This window comes from Macaca nemestrina, chromosome 10 (genome assembly GCF_043159975.1).
Source record: "Macaca nemestrina isolate mMacNem1 chromosome 10, mMacNem.hap1, whole genome shotgun sequence".
In the NCBI taxonomy this organism is placed as follows: domain Eukaryota; kingdom Metazoa; phylum Chordata; class Mammalia; order Primates; family Cercopithecidae; genus Macaca; species Macaca nemestrina.
Genome location: NC_092134.1, coordinates 126,428,037 through 126,450,745, shown reverse-complemented (window position 1 = coordinate 126,450,745; position 22,709 = coordinate 126,428,037). Strand labels below are relative to the sequence as shown.

Sequence of the window (22,709 nt, the reverse complement as noted above, 5' to 3'; positions counted from 1 at the left end):
CAGTTACTTTAAAAAGTAATTAAAATATGTTTTCAGAGCCTATATAGTATAAAGCTTGTGATGAATTCTCCTCCCTAGTTAGCAAATTTTTAATTTTTTTTTTTTTCTTTTTGGCTGGGCGTGGAAGCTCACGCCTGTAATCCCAGCACTTTGGGAGACCAAGATGGGCAGATTGCTTGAGCCCAGGAGTTCGAGACCAGCCTAGGCAACATAGAAAGATCCCGGCTCTACAAAAATTACAAAAATTAGCCGGGTATGGTGGCCTGTACCTGTAGTCCTAGCTACTTGGTAGACTGAGGCAGGAGGGATGCTTGAGCCTGGGAGGTCAAGACTGCAGTGAGCCGAGATTGTGCCACTGCTTGCGTGACAGAGTGAGACCCTGCCTCAAAAATAAAAATAAAAATAAAATAAATTAAAAGTAATTTTTTTTTTGAGGCAGGGTCTTACTCTGTCACCCAGGCTGGAATGCAGTGGCAGGCTCATGGTTCACTGCAGCCTGGACCTCCTGGGCTCAAATAGTCCTATCCCCTCAGCCTCCCTAGTAGCTAGGACAACAAGGTGTGCCACCATGCCCGGTTGAATTTTCTAATTTTTTGTAGAGATGGGGTTTTGCTATGTTGCCCAGGCTGGTCTCCAACTCCCGGACTCAAGCGATCCACACACGTCAACTTCCTGAAATGCAGGGATTACAGGCACTCCCTGCTTAAATTTTTGAAAATTTAAATGTGTAAGATGATAAAGTAGCAAGCTTAGTGTTAGAATTTAGCTTCGTGGCATGATTAAAAAAAAAAAAAAAAAAAAAAACTTGTTCTTCCCTTCTTTCCTCTCTCACTACTCGCTCAGCAGCATTTACTAAGAGCCTGTTTTCTGCAAAGCACTGGGCTAGAACACTGTAAATACTGTCTTGTTATTTTATGGAAATAACATTTGTCTTCTATCCTACTTGTAGTACTATGATCTTCTATCTTTCTACCCTTGTATCCTACTGTTCTTTATTCCCATAAACGTCTTTGCTGCAAGTAAATGAAAGAGACTTAGTTTACAGGACTCTAAGTTATTTAATCCTACTTGAATAATAACTCCACTGATGCCTATTAATATTAATTGGTTGATGTAACAAATATACCCAAATAAGTGAACTTTTTAGGAATTTTGTAATGGTGAAATTTATATAAAAGACTTTGACATCCTCAGGTACAGATGGGTCTGGGTGTCTTGTATCTTAGATTTACAAGATGTGGGATCCCATAAAACAAGTGCCCATCCTGTATCACCACCCTTCACTGTTAATGAGAGGTCCTGAAGTTACCAAGACTATCGTGTGCTGTGAATTCTAATTCGCTAAGTTGACTCTATGTAGGATTTCATGCTCTACTAGTAAGTAATTTATTTATCTGTCTATTATACTAAATTGTGCCTTGTTTCTCCCTTGTAGCCCCAGTGGCTCCAGAAATCACTTCTGTGGAATATTTCAACAGTCTGTTATATATCAGTTGGACATATGGGGATGATACAACGGACTTGTCCCATTCTAGAATGCTTCACTGGATGGTTGTTGCAGAAGGAAAAAAGAAAATTAAAAAGAGTGTATGTTTCTTTGAATGCTAGTATTGGGTGTCTGTAAATTTAGTTTTATGAACTATTGAAAACCACTAAGCAATCATTTATTGACGCATCAAATGTTTGCATGCCAGTTGTCTGTTTTAGGCTCTGGAGATAAGACAGTGAACAAAAATTAAATTCTTCCTTTCATAGAGCTTACCATTTAATCTTTAACAGTGAGCTGTAAGAACTGCAACTATTGATTTCATTTATATTTAGAATTGTGATTTCAGCTTTTTCTTCAGGATGCCAAACATTTTCAAGAAAACTACAATTAACATATTTCCCATTTTTCCCATATATCACCAACACCTAAAGATTTGGGGACTTTGGGACTACTGACTTCTTTTCTCCAAAATATGCTTTTTGATGTTTATTGATTAGGGTACAGACTAAACTACTGTAATAAAGAAACAAACAAAAGGAGAGTGGCTCAAACAAAATAGAAGTTTATACCTCTCCCATTAAAGCACAGGACTAACCGGGAACTTCTGCTTTAAGGGGTCGTCCAGGGAGGCAAATTCTGTTTTATTGTTCCATCTGCCACCTTGCACAGTCCTTGTCTCTAGAGATAAACCTTTATCATCATTACCTCCATGTTCCAGCCTGCAGGAAGGGGAAAAGAAAAGGGAGGATGTGGGAGCCCAGCACTTACAGGATATGAACTGAACTATAAGTTGTCCATGTGGCTTCTACTTAAAATCCACTGATCAGAGCTAGGTCACATCGTCCCCTCTAGCTGTAGGAGAAGATGGGAAATAACAATGGCCCTTAGGTAGGAAGCCACACGTCTACAGATATGGGTAGGTTTCTTTTAAATTTCTTAGAATGTACGTATCAGTAGCAACTCAGTAATTTTCTTTTCTAAAACCTGTTATGAATACATGAGAAAATGTCAGAATGAGACCCATTCCAAATAAGGGAATTAATCACAAAATTGTTCTGATGTATATAATGCATTGTTAAGGCTACCTTGCATTGGGCCCAACTGAGGAATTTATAAAATTTTCAGAAGATATAATGTATCTATAATATAATAAATTGCAGAGTGCAGCATAGAACAGAGAGGGAATGTGTCTGCTATAGTCCTTTAGTTTTTTGGGGTGGTGCACTGACTCATTCACTAAAAGTTTAAACCCTCGATTTTGATGATCTTGCAGGTAACACGCAATGTCATGACTGCAATTCTCAGCTTGCCTCCAGGCGACATCTACAACCTCTCAGTAACCGCTTGTACTGAAAGAGGAAGTAATACCTCCATGCTCCGCCTTGTCAAGCTAGGTAAGAAGAGGACACAGAGATGGGTGTGAAATAATCATGTTGGGATAACTAATGTTTGCATCATTTGATTCAGCAAGACCTCCTCAATTCAATGAAATAATAACAGAAAAATGGCTAATTTTTTATGAGTAGAAAATGGACATTTGTACTAGCAAAAGAGTATGTTCAACTTGGTACAAGTTTCTGTGAGTGGGATACATACTGTTCTGGGAAACAGTGGTGTTCACTATTCTTGGTAAGGTTAAAGAAACCAGGTAGTCATAGGATTTTGGAGATGGAAGCACATTAGAGATTATCTAATGCAGTGTTCACAACCCTATAAGACAACATTTTATTTTCATATTAATATTATGTAATATTATGTAATACTCTCTTTATTATCTTAAATAGTAATGGATTTTAAAATCTACATATTGATTTTTTAAATTTTATATAGTTTCCTAACTCTAGTATAAAATCAAGACAAAAAGAAACTAATTTATAATAAAATAATATGGATTCCCTATGTATACGTTCAGACACAACTACTCTAAAACATAATGAAATTACCTGATGCCTGAATATAATTAAAATGAATAAGTTGGGGTTTACAAGAAATAAAAAGATTACTAGTCTTTTATATAAGAAGTATAAAAATAAGATAAGAAATGAACAATTTAACATAAATTAATTAATAACAAATAACTAAACAAGCATAGATACAGGTAGATCCTAGAATAAAAACTAGAGTTAAGATAAGTACTCAAAGATGAGCTATATTGTCATATAATGAGAGAAAGATGGAAATAATTTTAATTAAAGTAGCGACAACACACCAAAAGTTTATAAATGGCAGCATAGAAGCAAGCTGGCTTCACTCCCCTCTACCCAACGGAAAACCAAAAGCAAATATACAGCTCTGAGTTTTTCGCCAGAAACAACCCAGAACTCAAATACGAGAATGAAACAGATTCCAGAGCCATAGAGAAGTGAAAAAACTCTGGGCAGATGGTAGGAGAATCAGGCTTCCACATTCATGACACCTCCCCCGTGATTCTGCCTGGCAACAAGTGTGCAGAAAATCTTCTGCCAACTCATGTTTCTACACTAGAAAAAGTGAGGTTGAGGTAGTCAACTAGTTTCCCCACTATGTTGTGTTCCCCTGGCAGGATTATCTGTCCTTGCCTTAAGCCACAGGAAGCATTGTGACTGCCCGAAGGGAGAAATAGCTTGAGGATAGGCAGAAACAAAGAGGTGAGGTGGAACTACCATTCCCAGTCCCAGCAACTCTGCTCTGTAACTTGGCCAAAGGAGACACCAAATCAGAGTGGCTGTTCCACAGCACCATACTGTAGGTTTATTTCACAGGTCCCTTGGGCATGAGCCCCCCAGCCAACTTTGACACACTGCCAGGATAATTCCTTTAAGACCTTTCCTTCTCAGGACAGGCAGAGCCAAGGCAAATCTGGATTTAAGGTGCTACCTAGAGCTGACATGTAGGCAGTGATCTAGTGGTGAAGATTTGCAAAGCAAATATAGCCAATAAAGACAAAACAAGGCAAGGCAGACATAGGAAAGTGGACTAGTTAATTCTTTAATGCAAAGACATAGATCTATGCCCATAAGAAACAACAACAGGTAACTGTGACCCCCCTCCCAGAAAAGGACAAAGCGAAAATCCAATGACTGACCCTAACAAGATGGTGATTTGTGAGCTCTCTGAACAAGAATTCAAAATCCAGTTTAAGGAAAATCAGTGATGTCCAGGAAAAAACAGAAAAGCAATTCAGAAATTTATCAGAGAAATTTTTAAATCAAACAAAATCTTGGTACTGGGAAATATGTTTGCTGAACTGAAAAACTCATCACAGCAGAATGGACAAAGGAGAGGAATGATTCAGGGAGCTCAAAGCCTATTTGAAAACACACCATTAGAGGAGCAAAAAGAAAAATAAGACTGAAAGTAAGCGAAGTCTGCCTGTAAGACATATAAAAAAGGCCGGGCGAGGTGGCTCATGCCTGTATCCCAGCACTTTGGGAGGCCGAGGTGGGTGGATTACGAGGTCAGGAGATCGAGACCATCCTGGCTAACATGGTGAAACCCTGTCTCTACTAAAAATACAAAAAAAAAAATTCGCCTGGCATAGTGGCTGAGCCTGTAGTCCCAGCTACTCAGGAGGCTGAGGCAGGAGAATGGCATGAACCCGGGAGGTGGAGCTTGCAGTGAGCTGAGATCGTGCCACTGCACTCCAGCCTGGGCGACAGAGCCAGACTCCATCTCAACAACAACAACAAAAAACCTTAAAAGGTCAAACATAAGAATTATTAGTATTCAAGGGGGAGCTGAGCAAGGAAGTTTACTCAAAAAATAATAATAGAAAACATTCCAAAACTTGAGAAAGATATAATTAGCCAGGTTCAGGAGGGTCTGAGAATACCAAACAGATACCACTCAAATAAGATCATCCCAAAGCAGATAATAATAAAACTCTCAAAGGTCAAGAACAAAGAGAAGATCCTGAAAGTATCAAGAGAAAAGGAGCAAATAACAGGTAACAAGCTGCAATTCATCTGGCAACAAACTGTACACGCTATGAGGAAGAACATTTTCACAGTGCTCAAAGAAAAAACTGCCATCCAAGAATAATGTATCCAGCAAAATTGTCCTTCAAATATGAAGGAAAGATAAAGTATTTCTCAGAAAAACAAAAGATGAAAGAATTCACCACTACTAGACCTGTCGTACAATAAATGCAAGAGAGTTATTCAATCTAAGAGAAAAGGACACATGTAAAAAGAAAACTTTTCAAGGTATTAGACCTTTGGGAAAATTAAATACATGGACCAACCCACGATGTTCTATTACTGTAATTGAGGTGTACAATCCATCCATAACTCTGGTATAAAGCCCAAAAGACAAATCTTTTAAAAACAATAATAGCTACAGCAACCTGTTAAGAGACAGGTAATGTAAAGCATGTAAATTGAGGCAACAAAGTCAAAACTGGGGGGTGGAGAGAAATGAAGTTAAAAGGTAAATTTTTGGGTGTGGTGGTTTTGCTTTTTTCTATTCTTTTGCTCGTGATCTAAGATAAGTTGTCATCTCTTTAAAGTAACTTGTTATGGCCAGGCATGGTGGCTCATGCCTGTAATCCAGCACTTTGGGAGGTCAAGGTTGGTGAATCGCTTGAGCCCAAGAATTCAAGACCTCATCTCTACTAAAAAAAAAAAAAAAAAAAAAAAAAAAGCTGAGTATGGTGACACATGCCTGTGGTCCCAGCTACTTGGGAGGCTGAGGCAGGAGGATCACTTTAGCCCGGAGGTTGAGGCTGCAGTGAGCTGTGATTATAACACTGCTGCACTCCAGCCTGTGTGACAGAGCAAGACCCCCATCTTAAAAATAAACAAATAAATAAATAAACTTGTTATATCTATAAGATTTTTTATAAGCCTCGTGGTAAGCACAGCACAAAATCATATAATCAGTGAATTAAAAATAAAAAACAACACATTAATACATAGCACTTAATAATCACTTAACCACAAAGAATGAAAGGAAGAGACGATTCTCAAAACAACCTGAAAACAGGCAACAAAATGGCAGTAGTAAATCTGTACTTAGCAGTAATAACACTGGATGTAAATGGCCTCAATTCTCAATTAAAAGTCACAGTGTGGATGAATGGATAAAAAAATAAGACCCAACTATATGTTGCCTTTAATAAACCCACTTCACCTATAAAGACACACAGGGACTGAAAGTGAAGGGGTGGAGAAAGATATTCCATGCAACTGGAAAACAAACAAGCAAAAAGGCAGATGTAGCTATGCTTACGTTAGATAAAACAGGCCACAAATCTAAAATTGTAAAAACAGACAAAGAGGGTTACTATATGATAAAGAGATCAGTTTAGCAAGAGGATATAACAATTATAAATATCTACACACCCAACACTGGAGCTTCTAAGTATATAAAGTAAACATTAATTGATCTAAAGGAACAGATAGACTTGATTACAATGATAGTAGGGGACTTCACCACCCCACTCTCAGTAACATATAGATCATCCAACAGAATATCAATGAAGAAACAACAGAGTTAAACTACACGTGAGACCTGATAGTCCTAATAGACATTTAAAGAACATTTTGCCCAACTGCTAGAGAATATACATTGTTTTAACTGCACATGGAACATTCTCCAGAATATATCATATCTTAGGACACAAAACAAGTCCCAACAAATTCAAAACGTAGAAATAATATCAAGTATCTTTTCTGACCACAATGGAATAAGACCAGAAAGTGATAACAAGAGAAACCTCAAAAAATACACAAACACATGGGAATTGAACATGTTCCTGAACAACAAATGAGTCAATGAAGAAATTAAGAAAAGAATTTTTAAAATTCTTCAGACAAATGAAAATGAAAATACAACATACCAAAATCTGTGGGTTATAGCAAAAGCCATAGCATGAGGGAAGTTTCTAGCAATAAATGCCCTTAATATAAAAAAGTAAAAAGTTCAAATGCACAACCTAATGATGCACCTCAAGGAACTAGGAAAGCAAAAGCAAACCAAACACTAAATTAGTAGAAGGAAAGAAATATAAAGGTCAGAGCAGATAAATGAAATTGAGACTAAAAATAAATACAGAAGATCAACATAACAAAAAGTTGGTTATTTAAAAAGATAAAATCAACAAACCTTTGGCTAGATTGAGAAAAAAAGAGAGAAGACCCAAAGAAATAAAATCAGAAACAAAAAAGTAGACATAACAAGAGACCTCATAAATACAAAGAATCATTAGAGGCTACTATGAACAACTATAAACCAACAAATTGGAAAACTAGAAGAAATGAATAAACTCCTGAGCATACCTAACGAGACTGAACCATTAAGAAAGAGAAAATCTTAACGAACCAATAATGAACAATGAGATGAAAGTCATAATAAAGTCTCCTACCAAAGAAAGCCCAGGTCCTGATGGTTTGATCCGTGAATTTCACCAGACACTTAAAGAACTAATGCCAATCCTGCTCAAACTCTTCAAAAAAGTTGAATAGGAAGGAATACTTCCAAATTCATTCTGTAAGATAATCTGCCAAGAAAAATAATAGGCTGTGGATGAGGAAAAACAGATACTTTAACATTCTTGCAAATGAACTGGATCTTTTTGTGTAGTGTAATGTCAAAATAATTCTTTATAGTATGACATACAACTGGAAAGTGACTGTGTAACACAAAACACATCTTCTACATTCAAAAATTGACCATTTATTGCGGTATACGTTTAGTTTCTGATACTTACAGGGAAACTTGAAGACAGTATCCTAAAATCTGCCACAGACAATGGAGGATAGATTGACACAAAGTTGTGTGGTAGACTTTTAGAGGCAGTATGACTGAAAGAGTGGCAACCCAAAATTAAATGCATAATTTCAATATGTAATTTTCACAGCAGAGATTTTATAATTTCCATATTTCAAAAATTAAGTCTATCAAATGGTAATAAAAGTGTTTTCCATATAGTTAATGCAATTTAGTAACATCATTTTTTAAGATGTCTGCTAATTTTTCTGTCTGAATCTGTCCATAGCAGTCTCATCTCTGTTATTACATGTGTTCATATTAGCAGCTGTAAGTAAAGACTAATTCACGGTTGTTTTATTAGTAGCTTAAATACCATGGGTAGCATTGTTGACAGTGATGTACTTTGAGAAAACTTTCAGAAAATCTAAAAAGCAAAAAATACGGTCTTTCTTCAATTTACCCAGTAATTGCATTTCTCCAGAACTCAATGCATAAGTCACTGAGTCTTAAATTTCTTTGTCTCATATTTGCCATGACAAAAACTAAGTTTTTGTGCTGAAATACTTTAAAATTGTACAGGTAATTTGGAAATATGTGATGTATTGATTCGACACTATGGAAGTCAAAATTATATTATTGAATAATTTATAATTTTAAATATTATCTTATTTTCATTTAAATATGCCTTTTCATGACAACTTTCTTCTAAATTATTTTACTTAATTCCTTTTTAAAAACTTCCAATACTATGTAGTGAAGTACTTGCAATTTACACATTGTGGATTTTCTCTGGTGTGACATTTGGAAGTCATGTGGGTTGTGGGACATGGGACAATTTTTCATTTGGTGTCCTCTTAATAATTCCAGGACAGCTAGCATTTCTAAGTCCTGACCACAAAAGAACAGCTAGCTAATTCCCTCTGTTGTGACTAATAAAAACATTCCTCCAAACTTCCAAACACCCTCAAGGGGGCGCTAGTGCTCCAGTTGAGGATCAAGGGTAGCCTCTTATCTTTCCTGCACTGAAGGCAATCTGTTCTTCCTCCCTTGTGGTCTATACTTAAATTCTATGAATGTGGAGAGCACCAACTTCCAACTTTGCATAATCTTTCTATTAAGAAAAAAGTTGCCTGTGTACCAATTCTAACCATTATCTCTGACTCTGCCCTCTGTGAGTGTAAAGGATCGTTCAAAAACTCATTTCCAGGTAACTGTAATTACTTGAAAACTGTGCTCACATTCCCAACGTCTTCCTTTTTCCAAGCTTTACTATTACAGGAAGCTGTTAAGTGTTTCTCAGATCCTAGCAGCTTTCTCCAACTCATTTGGTTTTTCAGTCTCCCTTAAAATTTAAGTTCAGAGGTGGTCTTATCAAAGTAGCATTTAGTGGGCCTATTGGACACTTCACTGAAATTTCTATATGACATCATGGTCTATGGTGCCTCAGGAATATAAGTCAAAGTCATGAACTGGTACAATTGTACCTACATAGGACTGTGAGTTAAAACCATGATAGTTTCCCAAACTTATCAAAATGTTTGGAGTCTCCATGTCTCCCTGATAACAGAATGGACTATGTAAACCAGCTTGGAAAATTTCTTTAAACTTTACAAGAAGGAAAGGTTAGTTTTCATGGAAATTATTTCTAGTTAATATAACCCTTAGAATTAATAAGCTTTTTCTTATTGGTATTTTAAATATCAAATGGAATATTGTTTCTATGTTATTCCTCTCTGTAGACAAGACAATCTGTATATGAAATGCCTTTCTTATTTTCTTGAAAACAATGTTGGTTTTTATCCTTTGGTCAAAAGATCTGTTCTACTAATCATGTTATTGTGTGTATAAGCCCTTTCCATTTTGTATAACACAATGCCTGAACACATATAACTGCTTAACAGATACTGTTGAATGAATTGAAATTGCGGACCTCAGAACATAGTATGCCAGTTAATATTTAATCTGAACAAGTTTCACCTTTCAGAGAAGTGAAATAATATCTTGCTTTAGTAGTACCTGAATTGCAGGTTGTGTGTGTGTGTGTGTGTGTGTTTACAGAACTTTCATTCTAGTTGTTTTATGTTTCTTCACAGCATTCATTTTGATATATATAGAAGTCATAGTCATTCTCTTTTACAGAAAAACACAACTTTGGCACACAGATTTTTCAGAGCATGTTTGAATCAGAATGCCGTTGTTAAAGCTAGGGCCAAAATAGGTTGGACTAACCTGCAGTGCAATTTATCTGTAATAAAGGCCTCTTTAGAATGCCTCTGAATGACTCCTGTGTCATGGAGGGTAGGTTCTGCCTCTATGGAAAGAAACCAAACTACCAGTGAGTCCAGTATCATATAAATTAATCCAAGATGTCATGTGCAAGGATAGAAAGCCCTCAAAACAGTTGCCAATAATTCTCAATATTGTATCATCAATAAACATCCACAAAAAGACATGCACCAATAATGATGCCTTCCCTAGGATGTTGAACCGACCATCCCATTAGGAATTTTAGGTTGCCAGCAGTTTCATGATACTTTGGTGGTGTGTGACGACAGGTCACTTTGGCAGTCAGTCATTACAAATATCAATCAAATCTGCCTCTAGGACTTGTCATTTTACAAGAACTCATTGGTCTGCACATGACTGTGGCTTCAACCAGTAACCAATCGTATTTTCTAGTTTTAGTGAATCAACCTGGATCCCTGGGCCAACTTTAAGAGGACTTGCTAAGTCTACATAAGAGAATCAGTTTCCCAACCTTAAAAAAAAGAAAAAGAAAGGGAAAAAAAAAAAAAAAAAAAAGAAGAATGAGACGTGTTGGATACATGACAAATAGCTCTCTGGTAATAGAATGTCCATTCATCAATCCATTTAACTAATACATATTGAGAACCTTCTAACTACTACTCAGATGCCAGACTACTTGTGGTAGTAGTGATGGTAATGAACCCAGAGTGCTGCTTTCACTTTCTGTGCACAAGGAGCTTATGATCTAGTGAAGGGGAAGATGGTAGTAAGTGCTGTACAGTGCTCTGCAACAAGGAAATGTGGTGCAGAATGACTATGTGGTCAAAGCTTTCTTTGAGAAAGCCATGGATAACAAGAAGAACCAGCCATGAAAAGGCCAAGAAGGAGGATGCCAGGCAGAGGGAAAAGGCAGGCTTGAGTGTAGGTCTTTGAAGGCATGCAGTTGGAATATTATTTTCAGAGTAATGAAGGGACATTTAGAGAACTTAAATAATCCGATTTACATTTAAAACAATCCCTCTGGTTGCTTAATGAGAAAGGGATTACTGTATCAACAATGAAAGTAGGGAACTGATTAAGGGGCTATTTGTGCCAGCTTTAAAAATAATATTCTAATTCAAAGAGGTTGCAAGAGAGTGATGGTAACTTTGACTACAGTGGTTGTAATGGAGATGAAGAGAAGTGGACAGAATTCAGGAGCTCTTTTGGAGGTTGTATCCACAGAACTTTCTGATAGGGCAGAAACAGGAAGTGAGGGAAAGGGAAATTAATGACTCCCAGACTTCACTCTTGAGCAACTAGGATGAATGGTGGTGCAATTTACTGAGACTGAGATGACTAGTAAAACTACAGAGGGAGGACATTTAGGGTGAAGTAAGAATCAAGGATTCTTCTTTGATGTAAAAAAAATTTTTTTTAATGATTATTGGATATCCTGGTGCAGATGTGAAGGCCAGGGGAGAATTCTGGGCTGGAAATATAAATTTGGAAGTGTCTGGATGAAATCACCAAGTAGTAAATAAAGATAGAGAAGAAAAGAGAAGCCCTGGATTGAGTCTGGAAGAACCACTCCAGCAGTTAGAAATTCAGCTTAGCAGGAAGAATTAGAAAGAGAGAGTGGAAAGGAAAAGCTAAGGAGATCAGAGAAAACAAAACAAAACAAAAAAAACAGAATTGCACACCACTGTCATCAAATTTCTGCTTTATCCTGACCACAGACATGTTTGAGCATGTTCAAGATAAGGAATCATATAACTTTAGTGCTAGGAGAGCTCTTGGAGATAATTCAGTACTGTGTCCTCATTTGAACAAGCTGGCGCTTAGAGAAATATGACACGCTTTATCCATTGTTAGGTCTTGGTCCAGAAACAGTCATTTCGTACTTTTTATCCATCTGCTCCTTCTATTTTCCTAGACTGAGGTGTGCTCTTTTTCCTACAAACTTCATTTTTCTATTAAAACATTTCACAGAACAGGGAGGAGCCTCACACCGACTTTTGTGACTTTCTGTTCCTCTTTTGGAATTTGGTCTTAGGGACATTGGCTTGATTTTCTTAATCTCAGTCATAGAAACTTTTATAGAGATTAGAAATCCTTAAAACATAACTTGGCTATGGACAAGGAAAAAATCAAAATACTTTGAAATGTTAAGTATTTGGGGGATAGTAGGCTTTTTCTCTCTGTCTCACTCAAATACAGATATAGAGATAGATATATAGAAATCTGTAGGCCGCCAGTCAGCTAGAAAGAAGCTGATAAAATGCTTAAGGTCTTATACTTTAAAAAAAAAAAAAAAGTTATCCTGTAAATCAGCGAATATCGAATATTTATTTAGCATTTACTATATGCCACACACTCTTCTTGGTTCTGAGCACACAGAAATGAACAAAACTGACAAAAATGTCAACTCTCATTCTAATGGAGAAAAGGAGATGATAAACATAAATATAAGAATGTTAAATGGTGATAAGTGTCATGGAGAAAAGTGAAAGAGGAAAAGAGGATAGGAAGCGCTATGGGGGATGGGTGCTATTTTTGTGGGGAGTAGAATAAGTGTCACTGTGAAGGTGATGTTTGAGTCAGAGCCTAAAGGAAATGAGGGAGTAAGCCAAAGAGATCACTGCAGGCAGGATGAGATTCTGCAGGCAGAGGGAACTACAGGTGCACAGCTCTGGAGGCAGTAGTGTTCCTGGCAAGTTCGAGGAAAGGCAAGCAGGCAGTGTGGCTGGAGTGGAACAAACAAAGTGGAGAGTCATAGAAATTGGGCAGAGAGGTAGCAAGGGAACAGAGCACGTAGGGTCATTGAAAAGACACTTTCCTGTGAGTGAGATGAATCTCTGTTGCATGCTTTAAGCAGAAGCACATAACCTAACGGGTTGCACTGTGTCACTCTGGTGATAACAGATTGTTCAGAGCAAGGATAAGGGCAGGAGGGAACCGACTAGGTAATATGACCATACATCCCTCTTGCCTTAGACAATCCCACTTTACACTTCTTATGGATTAGTTAAAAGGCAGTAATCCTCTATAGGATTTGGGGCAAGGCTTTTCTGCCCCAAAAATGTTCCTGTGTGGACACTTCTGATAAATTACATGATCACCTTCAAGTTTAAAGAACATTGAGTCTGTCCAGATAAGAGATTATACTTGTTTAGGTCAGACTGGGAACCACACAGGAGATGAAAAGTGGTCAGATTCAAAATTTATTTTGAAGGTGTTGCTGAGAGAATCTGCTGATGGACTTAGATGTTGTCTATGAATGAATAAAAGAAGCCTAGAGACCCACCAAGATTTGGGGCCTGAGCAATTGGAAAGACAGAGGTTTTATTTATTACTTGGAAAAGGTTATGGGAGAGGCTGGTTGGGGGGCAACGTCAGAAATTCAGGTCTGGATGGGCCAACATTCTGAAGGTTCCTGTGAAACCATTAAATAACAAATACTGAGCAGGCAGTTAGATTAAAGGGCTTGGATTCAGTGAAGACTTCAGGACTGAAAATATAAATTTGAGTGTAGGAAGGAGACAGATGTGATGAGTTAACAAAGACTCAATAAAGAAAAAATAATGCTATCCAGGAACTAAGCCCTGGGCCATTCCAACTTTAAGATGTGGAGATAGTGAGTAAAAACCAGCAAAAGAGACTGAGGAGCGTTGGCCAGGGAAGCAAGGAAAAGCACAGAAAAGTGTCCTGTCCCAGGAGCCAAGGGAAGAGAGCGCCTCAGTGAATGGAGATTGCCCAGGTCAAACCTGTGAAAACATCTGGTAAGATGAGGAATGAGAACTGACCATCGATTTTAGCAGCCCAGAAGTCACTGGTGATTTTGAGAGAGGTATTTGGGTGCCATGGTGACAGAAAAAAGATCTAATTAAAAGATGTTCAAAGAGAATGAAAGGAGAAAACCATAAAATAACTAGAATAACAAAACCTTTGAGGATTATATTATAAAGGGAAGGAGAGAAAATGCACAGGAGCTAAAGGATAGAAGAATCCAAGAGTGTTTGTTAGTTTTTTGTTTTTATTTTGTTTTCTTTAAGTGACTGAAAGCAGCTTGTGTGTAGGCTAAGCAAAATGATTCAACAAAACAGAGAAAACTGTTGACGGAGGATAGTTAGAGGTGAGACTTGGTGTGATGTCCTTGATTGGAGAGAGGAGATGGAACCCAGGGAGCCAGTGGAAGGATTCAGTCTGGATATATCTTCAGGAAGACAATGACAGACAGAGAGTATGGGCATTAATAGGACCGTGAGAAGAGTGAAGGTCATGATGGCAGCTTATGGATGGTTTCTTTTGATTGACTTCTTGTAAGATAAACATATCCGTGTTCTTTTGGTTTGTAGGGGGCAATACCTGTCGTGCTGCTCTTCTGATATATATCTCCATGGCCAGCACCCCCATGCAAGAATTGTTTTCAGATTTAGGCTCTCAGTGATAGCCATGCCATGGTCCCATGGCTCTGTACCTGGGCCTGACACTAACCAATCCCTCACCTCAATATACCCCTCCTCACTGCAGTCTTCTGAGTGTCACTGTGGTTTGTCAACTGTCCAGAGGCATGCCAAACCGCTTTAGTGCTTCTTTCTTTTTTTTTTTTTTTTTTTTTTTTTGAGACAGAGTCTCAGTCTGTCATCCAGGCTGGAGTGCAGTGGCCTGATCTCTGTTCACTGCAACCTCCACCTGCCGGGTTCAAGCGATTCTCCTGCCTCAGCCTCCCAAGTAGCTGGGATTATAGGCGTGCACCACCACGCCCAGCTAATTTTTGTATTTTTAGTAGAGATGGGGGTTTCACCATTTTGGTCAGGCTGGTCTCGAACCCTGACCTCATGATCTGCCCACAAATGCCTCCCACAATGCTGGGATTACAGGCGTAAGTCACCGTGCCTGGCCCACTTTAAAGCTTCTTTAAAGGCATTTCTCCTGCCCATCATAAGGTACTGCATATTCTGCAGGTACATGATCCTCTCCAATGTATTGGAAGAATCTGAAAGATGGACACATAGGGCAATGACTGTGAAGTCTGGCACTGACCTAAATACCTGAGCAGGTGCCGACTCTGGAAAAGTTGGTCTTCTAAGCAAAGGGACTTTCAGGAGGGCTTGTCATCCCCACTTATACGCAACTGAACGGGAAACTCACTGACTGGGAGGAAACCAGTTGTTTCCCCTTAATTAGGAGTCCAGAGGTGTGGATCCCAGTTCTTGCCCTTGCCATCATATTGTGTTACCATAGCAAAGTAACTCATACCCTCTGAATTCCAGCTTCCTATCTATAAAATGAGTCTGGGCTAGATGATCCTTTATGCTCCTTCAACATTTAGAATTTCGTTCCATACCTGAGTTCAGAATAAAAGCAACAAGATTAATGACGCAATGAAAGTACTGATCTTTTTCTAAGAATTTTGCAATATATGACTCCTAACAAAATAAAAATGCTAAGTAAAAGCATATATTCCTGGAATCATCGAAAAGGAGGAATTCAGATATTTGTTTTGAAACCAAGTAAAGAGAATCAGAAGGGTAAAGGGGTGGGAAGTGGGTGGATGATAGGAAATTATTTAGTAGGTACAATGTATGTTATGTAGGTAATGAATATCCTGAAAGCTCTGACTTCACCACTATGCAATCTGTGCATGTAACGAAATTACACTAGTATCCCATAAACATATGCAAATTTTTAAAAATTAAAAAAAAGAAACTAAGTAATGTTAAATGGGAGCTTTCTCTGAAAAACTCTATTGGTCTTTAGAAGTTACTTAAGGTACTAAAACTATCAACCCACCTAGTGATTCACAGAAGAAGATATTATACTTGCTATCTCTAATCCATAAAGAATATAGGTAAGGCTGGGCACGGTGGCTCACTGCCTGTAATCCCAGCACTTTGGGAGGCCGAGGCGGGCAGATTACTTGAGGTCAGGAGCTCGAGAAAAGCCTGGACAACATGATGAAACCCCGTTTCTACTAAAACTACAAAAATTAGCTGGGCGTAGTTGTGGGTACCTGTAATCCCAGCTATTCAGGACGCTGAGGCAGGAGAATTTTTTGAACAGGGAGCAGAGGTTGCCGGGAGCCGAGATTGCGCCACTGCACTCCAGTCTGGGTGACAGAGTAAGACTCTGTCTCAAAAAAAAAAAAAAGAATATAGTTAAAAAGTAATGAAAATGACAGACATTTCCAACTCCTGAGAAAATTTTATTTTTATATATAGGAAAAAGGCCTATATATATAAAAATATATATATAGGCCTCCTATATATTTTATATATAGGAAAAATTTAATGTGTTCTCAGGTGCTAAATATTTGCCTGAATTTTTGCCTGAATTTTTTTTTATTTCCTGGTATTTTTTTAAAATGTTCAAATTACATGTTAAATGTATCTAGGAAAATAATTTCCCTAAGTCAACAAGAAAAGGTCGAATAAACTTCAGGTCTAACAAAGGCTTCTGCTGTTTCATATAAATATTTCTCTCCTTAATTTCATTGCTTATCAATCTTAACTCACCCTGAATAATTTCTATACCTCTTGTTTATTTTCCTTTCAGGTAGTGCTTTCTTTTGCAGATGTTATTTCACCAACTTGAGCATAATTTCTGCAGCCTACACTGCTTAAGTTGCAGATGCTTCCTTTGGTCAAGTCGAATATGCTATATGACTTATACTGCTTAATATAGAGTTGCTTGAGTTGAGGAAAATAAAAATAAATTTAAAAGACTTATTACAATGTAGATGTTAACAATTATGCTTTGCATATGAAGAGCATCCTAGAAAATTGTGATCAGTGAGGCTAAAGATTGAAAATAAATTTTGTTATGTGGGTCATGGATTAAGATAATTTTAACAATGCTTTTCTACTTAATTTTCCTTATTACCAATGTCACACATTTGTAAAATGACTCACCACGCTGGTCCTTATGGATATAATCTTGTTCTCATAAACATTATTCCCTAGGCAGCTAAATTAATGAGTCACATTAAAAGAAGAAACAATGTAATAGCTATCAGAGAAAGATGGGTTTTAGACAATAAACACAGTACATTCTGCTCCTAGGCTAAATATTACATCTGACTATTCCCTTTGGAATTCCCGAGAAAAGGAAGAGATTTGCTGCCAGAGCGCAGAATAAGAATCAGACACTAGCTCGTACTTCAGGAAGGTCACTTTCACTCCCCAGAGAGCCTAGGCAACAGCTTGAGCCTCTCATAATCCAATCTAAATTAAATGGTAGAAATGGCCTTCAGCCTTCCAGTCTGCCCATATTCTATGCATGGTACTTGATTTTCTTCTAAAATTAGATTGGATTCCCAGTCCAAACCCAGACAGGTATGGAATGAGAGAGAAGAAAAAATAGGGAGGGCCAGCTAGTTGAGTGGAACACCAGAAAGCTTTTAGAGGATATTTAAAAGCAAACAACCCCATATCTATATCTCATTTTATGAAAATGGTATGTCAGTCCCCTTTACCCATATACATAGGTACTCACACCAAATATCATGGACTGTGAAATTATTTCAAACAAAAGGAAATTTGACATTTTGGAGCATGAGAATATTGAAAATGTTAAGATTGAAAATGTCATTTAGAGAGATAAAAAGCAATAGGAGATGTTCTATAACTAATATCTACATGACTTTACATTATATAAAGTGTTTGTGTATACGTTGTCTTAAATTTCATTTACTCTTCACAACATTATTGGGGTTTTCCTATCCTTCTGCTTTAGAAGATAGACTATATTTGATATTTTATAGGGTTTAAACCCTCATGTGCAGAAAGGGACATATTTGGTATTTTGAATAGTGAGAGACTGTATTAGTTTGCTAGGGCTGTCATAGCAAAATACCACAGACTGTGTGGCTTAAACAACAGAAATTTGTTTTCTCACAGATCTGGAGTCCGGAAGTTCAAGGTCCACCTGTGAGCAGAGTAGGCTTCTCCTGAGGCTTGCAGATGATCACTTTGTAACTGTGTCCTCACTCGGTCTTTTCTTTGTGCACATACATCTCTTTACTGTCTATATTTCCTCCTCTTATAAGGACACTGGTCTGATTAGATTAGGACATATGCTAACAGTTTCATTTAAATTAATCACCTCTTTAAAAGCCCTATTCACCCCGGATGTGGTGGCTCATGCCTGTAATCCCAACACTTTGGGAGGCCCAGGTGGGTGGATCACTTGAGGTCAGGAGTTCGAGACTAGTGTGGCCAACATGGTGAAACCATGTCTCTACTAAAAATACAAAAATTAGCCCAGCATGGTGGCAGGCCCCTGTAGTCCCAGCTACTCAGGAGGCTGAGGTGGGAAGATCGCTTGAATCTGGGAGGTGGAGGTTGCAGTGAGCCAAGATCATGCCACTGCACTCCAGCCTGGGCGACAGAGCAAGACTCCGCCTCAAAATAATAATAATAATAATGAAATTCAGTCACATTCTGAGGTACTGAGGGTTAGGGTTTCAGTATATGAATTTAGAGGGAGGGGATATAATTCATCCCATAACAAAGATAGAAAGCAATCAAAATGCTTTTGATGTCATTGTATTCCCTATCATATGCAATTGCCTAAATAATATTTAGCCACTATCCACTTTAATTTTGTGCCTCTGAGGATGGAGAACATGAGTCATCTAAACCAGCCTTTTGGCTTTCGGCTTCCATGTGCCACACTGGAAAAAGAAGAATTGTCTTGGGCCACACATAAAATATACTAACACTGATGAATCAAAGAAAAAAAATTGCAAAATATCTCACAATGTTTTGAGAAAGTTTATGAATTTGTGTTGGGCTGCATCCAAAGCCATTCTGGGCAGCATGCGGCCTACAGGCCATGGGTTGGACAAGCTTGATCTAAACCATCCTAGGCTGTGGCACTGAGCTGGCCTTGACTTCTCATGAAATGTGGGATCGCTCCAGCCAGTTTTTGCCAGGAATTTCCAGACTTCTACTCTAGGCAATAAGAAGAAATGCTCTAACTCAGTCCTGTTCATTTGAAACATAGTAAGAGCCACATGTATAATTTTCAATTTTCTAGTAGCCACATTAAAAATTAGTAAAAAGAAACAGGTAACATTGAATTCAATGTACTTTATGTAACCAAATATATTCAACGTCATATTGTTCCAACATGTAATCAATATGAATAATTATTAATGGGATATTTTGTTCTTTTTTCATACTAGGTCTTCGAAATTCTGTCTGTATTTTACATTTATTTGCAGCACCTATCAATTTAGACTAGCCACATTTCAAGTGCACAACAACTACATGTGGCTAGTGGCTGTGTTGGACAATTCACATTCCAATTCTTACATTTTAAAACATTTCCTGGGACAGTTGTTGTCTTGAATAGGAAAATCTAATTAAAAGCACTCCCAATTCAATTATACTTTCACTTGTGAAATCTTGTCATAGTAATAAGTTCATAATTATAATAACAATAAATTGTAATAACTTTCTTTGTTTCCTTTGGGATACCAGAGTTAAATTTTTGCCTGATTAATTTAGGGAAGCACACCTATCACGAAGAACCTGAACAGTCCTCAAGCAGGTGATTCATGTATGTTATTCATTGACCTACAGAGCTGACATGTAAACATCTTTCAGAAAAAGAGCACAGTGATAACAGGTGCAGGGACCTTGAAATAATCCATTGCCCTCATAGTCCACCCAAAAAGAAAAATTTGTTATGTGGCTGTTAAATGTCCCAGACCTTTAGGAGATTTTCCTGAGGATTGTGTCACCTACAGCCACGTTCTCAGCCAGAACAAAAACCCTCACTGCAGTATTCATGTCGTATTCCTTGGACCACTGGGAGCTCTTGCAATAATTCATGACAATTCTTGACTCTGTCCCTGAAATTCGATAATTTTATCTACATGATCACCATAAAAACAGAAGAAAACATTAAGATACAACCCCAGCGTGTCTGGTCTTGCCTGGGGCTTGAATCCTCCTCTTTTGGTTGATGAATCTTGACTCAGGTTTTAAATCAGCCGATAAATAAGATTTATTGAGTACCTATAGGTGGCTACTTCAAATGAAGACAAAGTCATTTATAACATATGACCCCTGTTCTTAAAGAGTCTAATAGGATCTACTAGAGTCAGGCCTTCACTCGCATAGATTACATAGGAAATAATTAAAGGCAGTAGAATGTCAGAGAAGGGATAAATCATCAAGAGAAAGAGTCACCAAATGAGACTTCAAGGAGGTGGTAAGGCTTTTTCTTAATCTTCGAATGAGCAGAATAAAGAGCATAGTGATTGAACGTAAACGTGGGCTGACACAGAGCACTGCCCCTCTGAAGGTCAGTGAGAAGACCAGCTTTCCCAGGAGGCAGCACATCTCTGTGTTAGGAATGGTGGTGAAGCTGGATGGATAGCATGCAGTCAATTTAAGCAGGATCTTAAAGATATGGTATGTTTGGGTCTGATACCACAGACAATGCACAGATAGGATTTTACATGGCAAAATGGCATTTTAAGGTGATTTTCATCCATCATTGACAAAATGAAGAAAGAACTTATTAGAGCCAGGGAAAAAGAGGTACAGCACGTTTGTGATGATCAATGAGTGTGATGACAAAAGTCTGGACATGCAATATAATTTAAAAATATATCAAAGGAGGCCGGGCGTGGTGGCTCATGCCTGTAATCCCAGCTCCCAGCATTTTGGGAGGCCAAGGCAGGTAGATCACAAGGTCAGGAGATCGAGACTATCCTGGCCAACATGGTGAAACCCCGTCTCTACTAAAAATACAAAAAAAAATTAGCTGGGTATGGTGGCGCACGCCTGTAGTCCCAGCTACTCAGGAGGCTGTGGCAGGAGAATTTTTTGAACCCGGGAGGCGGAGGTTGCAGTGAGCCGAGATTGCACCACGGCACTCCAGCCTGGTGACAGAGCAAGACTCCGTCTCAAGAAAAAAAAAAGATTAAAGGAAAAGGTAACAAGACTTTTTAGAAGATGTGCTCTCTGGGACTGAGAAATAAGGGAAGAGCCTCAGAGTTGTGTCTGAGGAACAATTCTGTAGTGTGCATTTTTAAAAATGAAAAGCCCAGGCTCAGCCTAACTAACCATTCATCTATGCCCCCAACAACTTCACACTTGGTTCCATAGATCCAAGTTCCACATGAGTCAGAATCCCTGAAGGACATACTCTTATTAGCAATGGCAGTTATAAAGGAAGTGAGAAGTGGAAATTAACCTCTGTGTTTCACTGGCAGTCTTCATCAGAGCAGAAGCGGGACAATACAATGTGGGGAGGACTGGACAACTCATGACAAGTGAAAAAGCGGTCCTGACATCTATTGTGGATTTTGCTTGCCTAAGATGAACTCATCTCGTCCCTCCTTCAACTCTTCTGTCTAACCTTGTCAAGTTGCTGCAGAAAAGAAACATGCTTCTTTTTAGTTGGATATAAGTTTAGGCGATCTATGATAAATCATGTCAAGAATGATTTTGACATACTTCTTGGTCCTGGGCAGAGCCATAATGATGATATTCTAGAAACAAGGTTCAAATCTTCCCACACAAAGATGTGTACCTGTCAAAGCAGTGAAATGGCCGACAGGACTCTTTCAAGCACCTCTAAAGCATAGGAGCTGGAGAACAGACTTAGGAGAGTGGGACAGAAAATGAAAAAATCCAAGTAACAAGCAGGAAGAAACCTACAACAGTGGGTAGTTGTCTGACAGGCACATACAGGTGGATGGAGGATGCTGTTATGTGAACCTAGCAGCAAGATACAGTATGTTCAAATAAGCAATGTCAGGGGGTCTGAGAGCAGGTAATAGGGACCCCAGCTCAAGACCTTGAGTTCAGGCACAGCACTCTGCATACTGGGGAACTTGGAGGGAAAGACAACATTCAAAAGACAGCGTCACAGGCAGAAGACCAGGAGACATTCGGGAATGGAGAATGAGACAGAAGATGACTATTAGAACTGAGGAACAGGCAGGGTTTTTTGGTCTCAAGAGAACAATGCCAGTGACTCAATTACTAGAAATAAGTATGAAGAAGACAGACAACACAGCTTCCTGGACAAATGGATTTATTTATTATTAAGATAAAATGTCTAAGATAAAAATTTATCTCTAACATTTTATTAATCGTCCAATCCTCTTCTATCAATTATTTTCTTAAAAAATTATATTATCAGCCGGGCACGATGACTCACACCTGTAATCCCAGTACTTTGGGAGGCCAAAGCGGGTGGATTGCTGAAGCCCAGGAGTTTGAGACCAGCCTGAGCAACATGGCAAAACTCTGTCTCCATAAAAAAATACAAAAATAAG

General features: G+C 38.2%; 1 protein-coding gene across 2 annotated transcripts in view; it reads left to right on the top strand.

The window, feature by feature from the left end:
* The window catches only part of LOC105481666 (protein tyrosine phosphatase receptor type O), a 273,785-nt gene that overhangs the window by 196,518 nt on the left and 54,558 nt on the right, over positions 1-22,709 (top strand). For both annotated transcript variants that reach the window (XM_011741389.3, XM_011741385.3), the window contains exons 11-12: positions 1,436-1,587; positions 2,763-2,883. In XM_011741389.3, the coding sequence (XP_011739691.1) occupies positions 1,436-1,587; positions 2,763-2,883 (273 nt within the window). The remainder of the gene's footprint in view (positions 1-1,435; positions 1,588-2,762; positions 2,884-22,709) is intronic.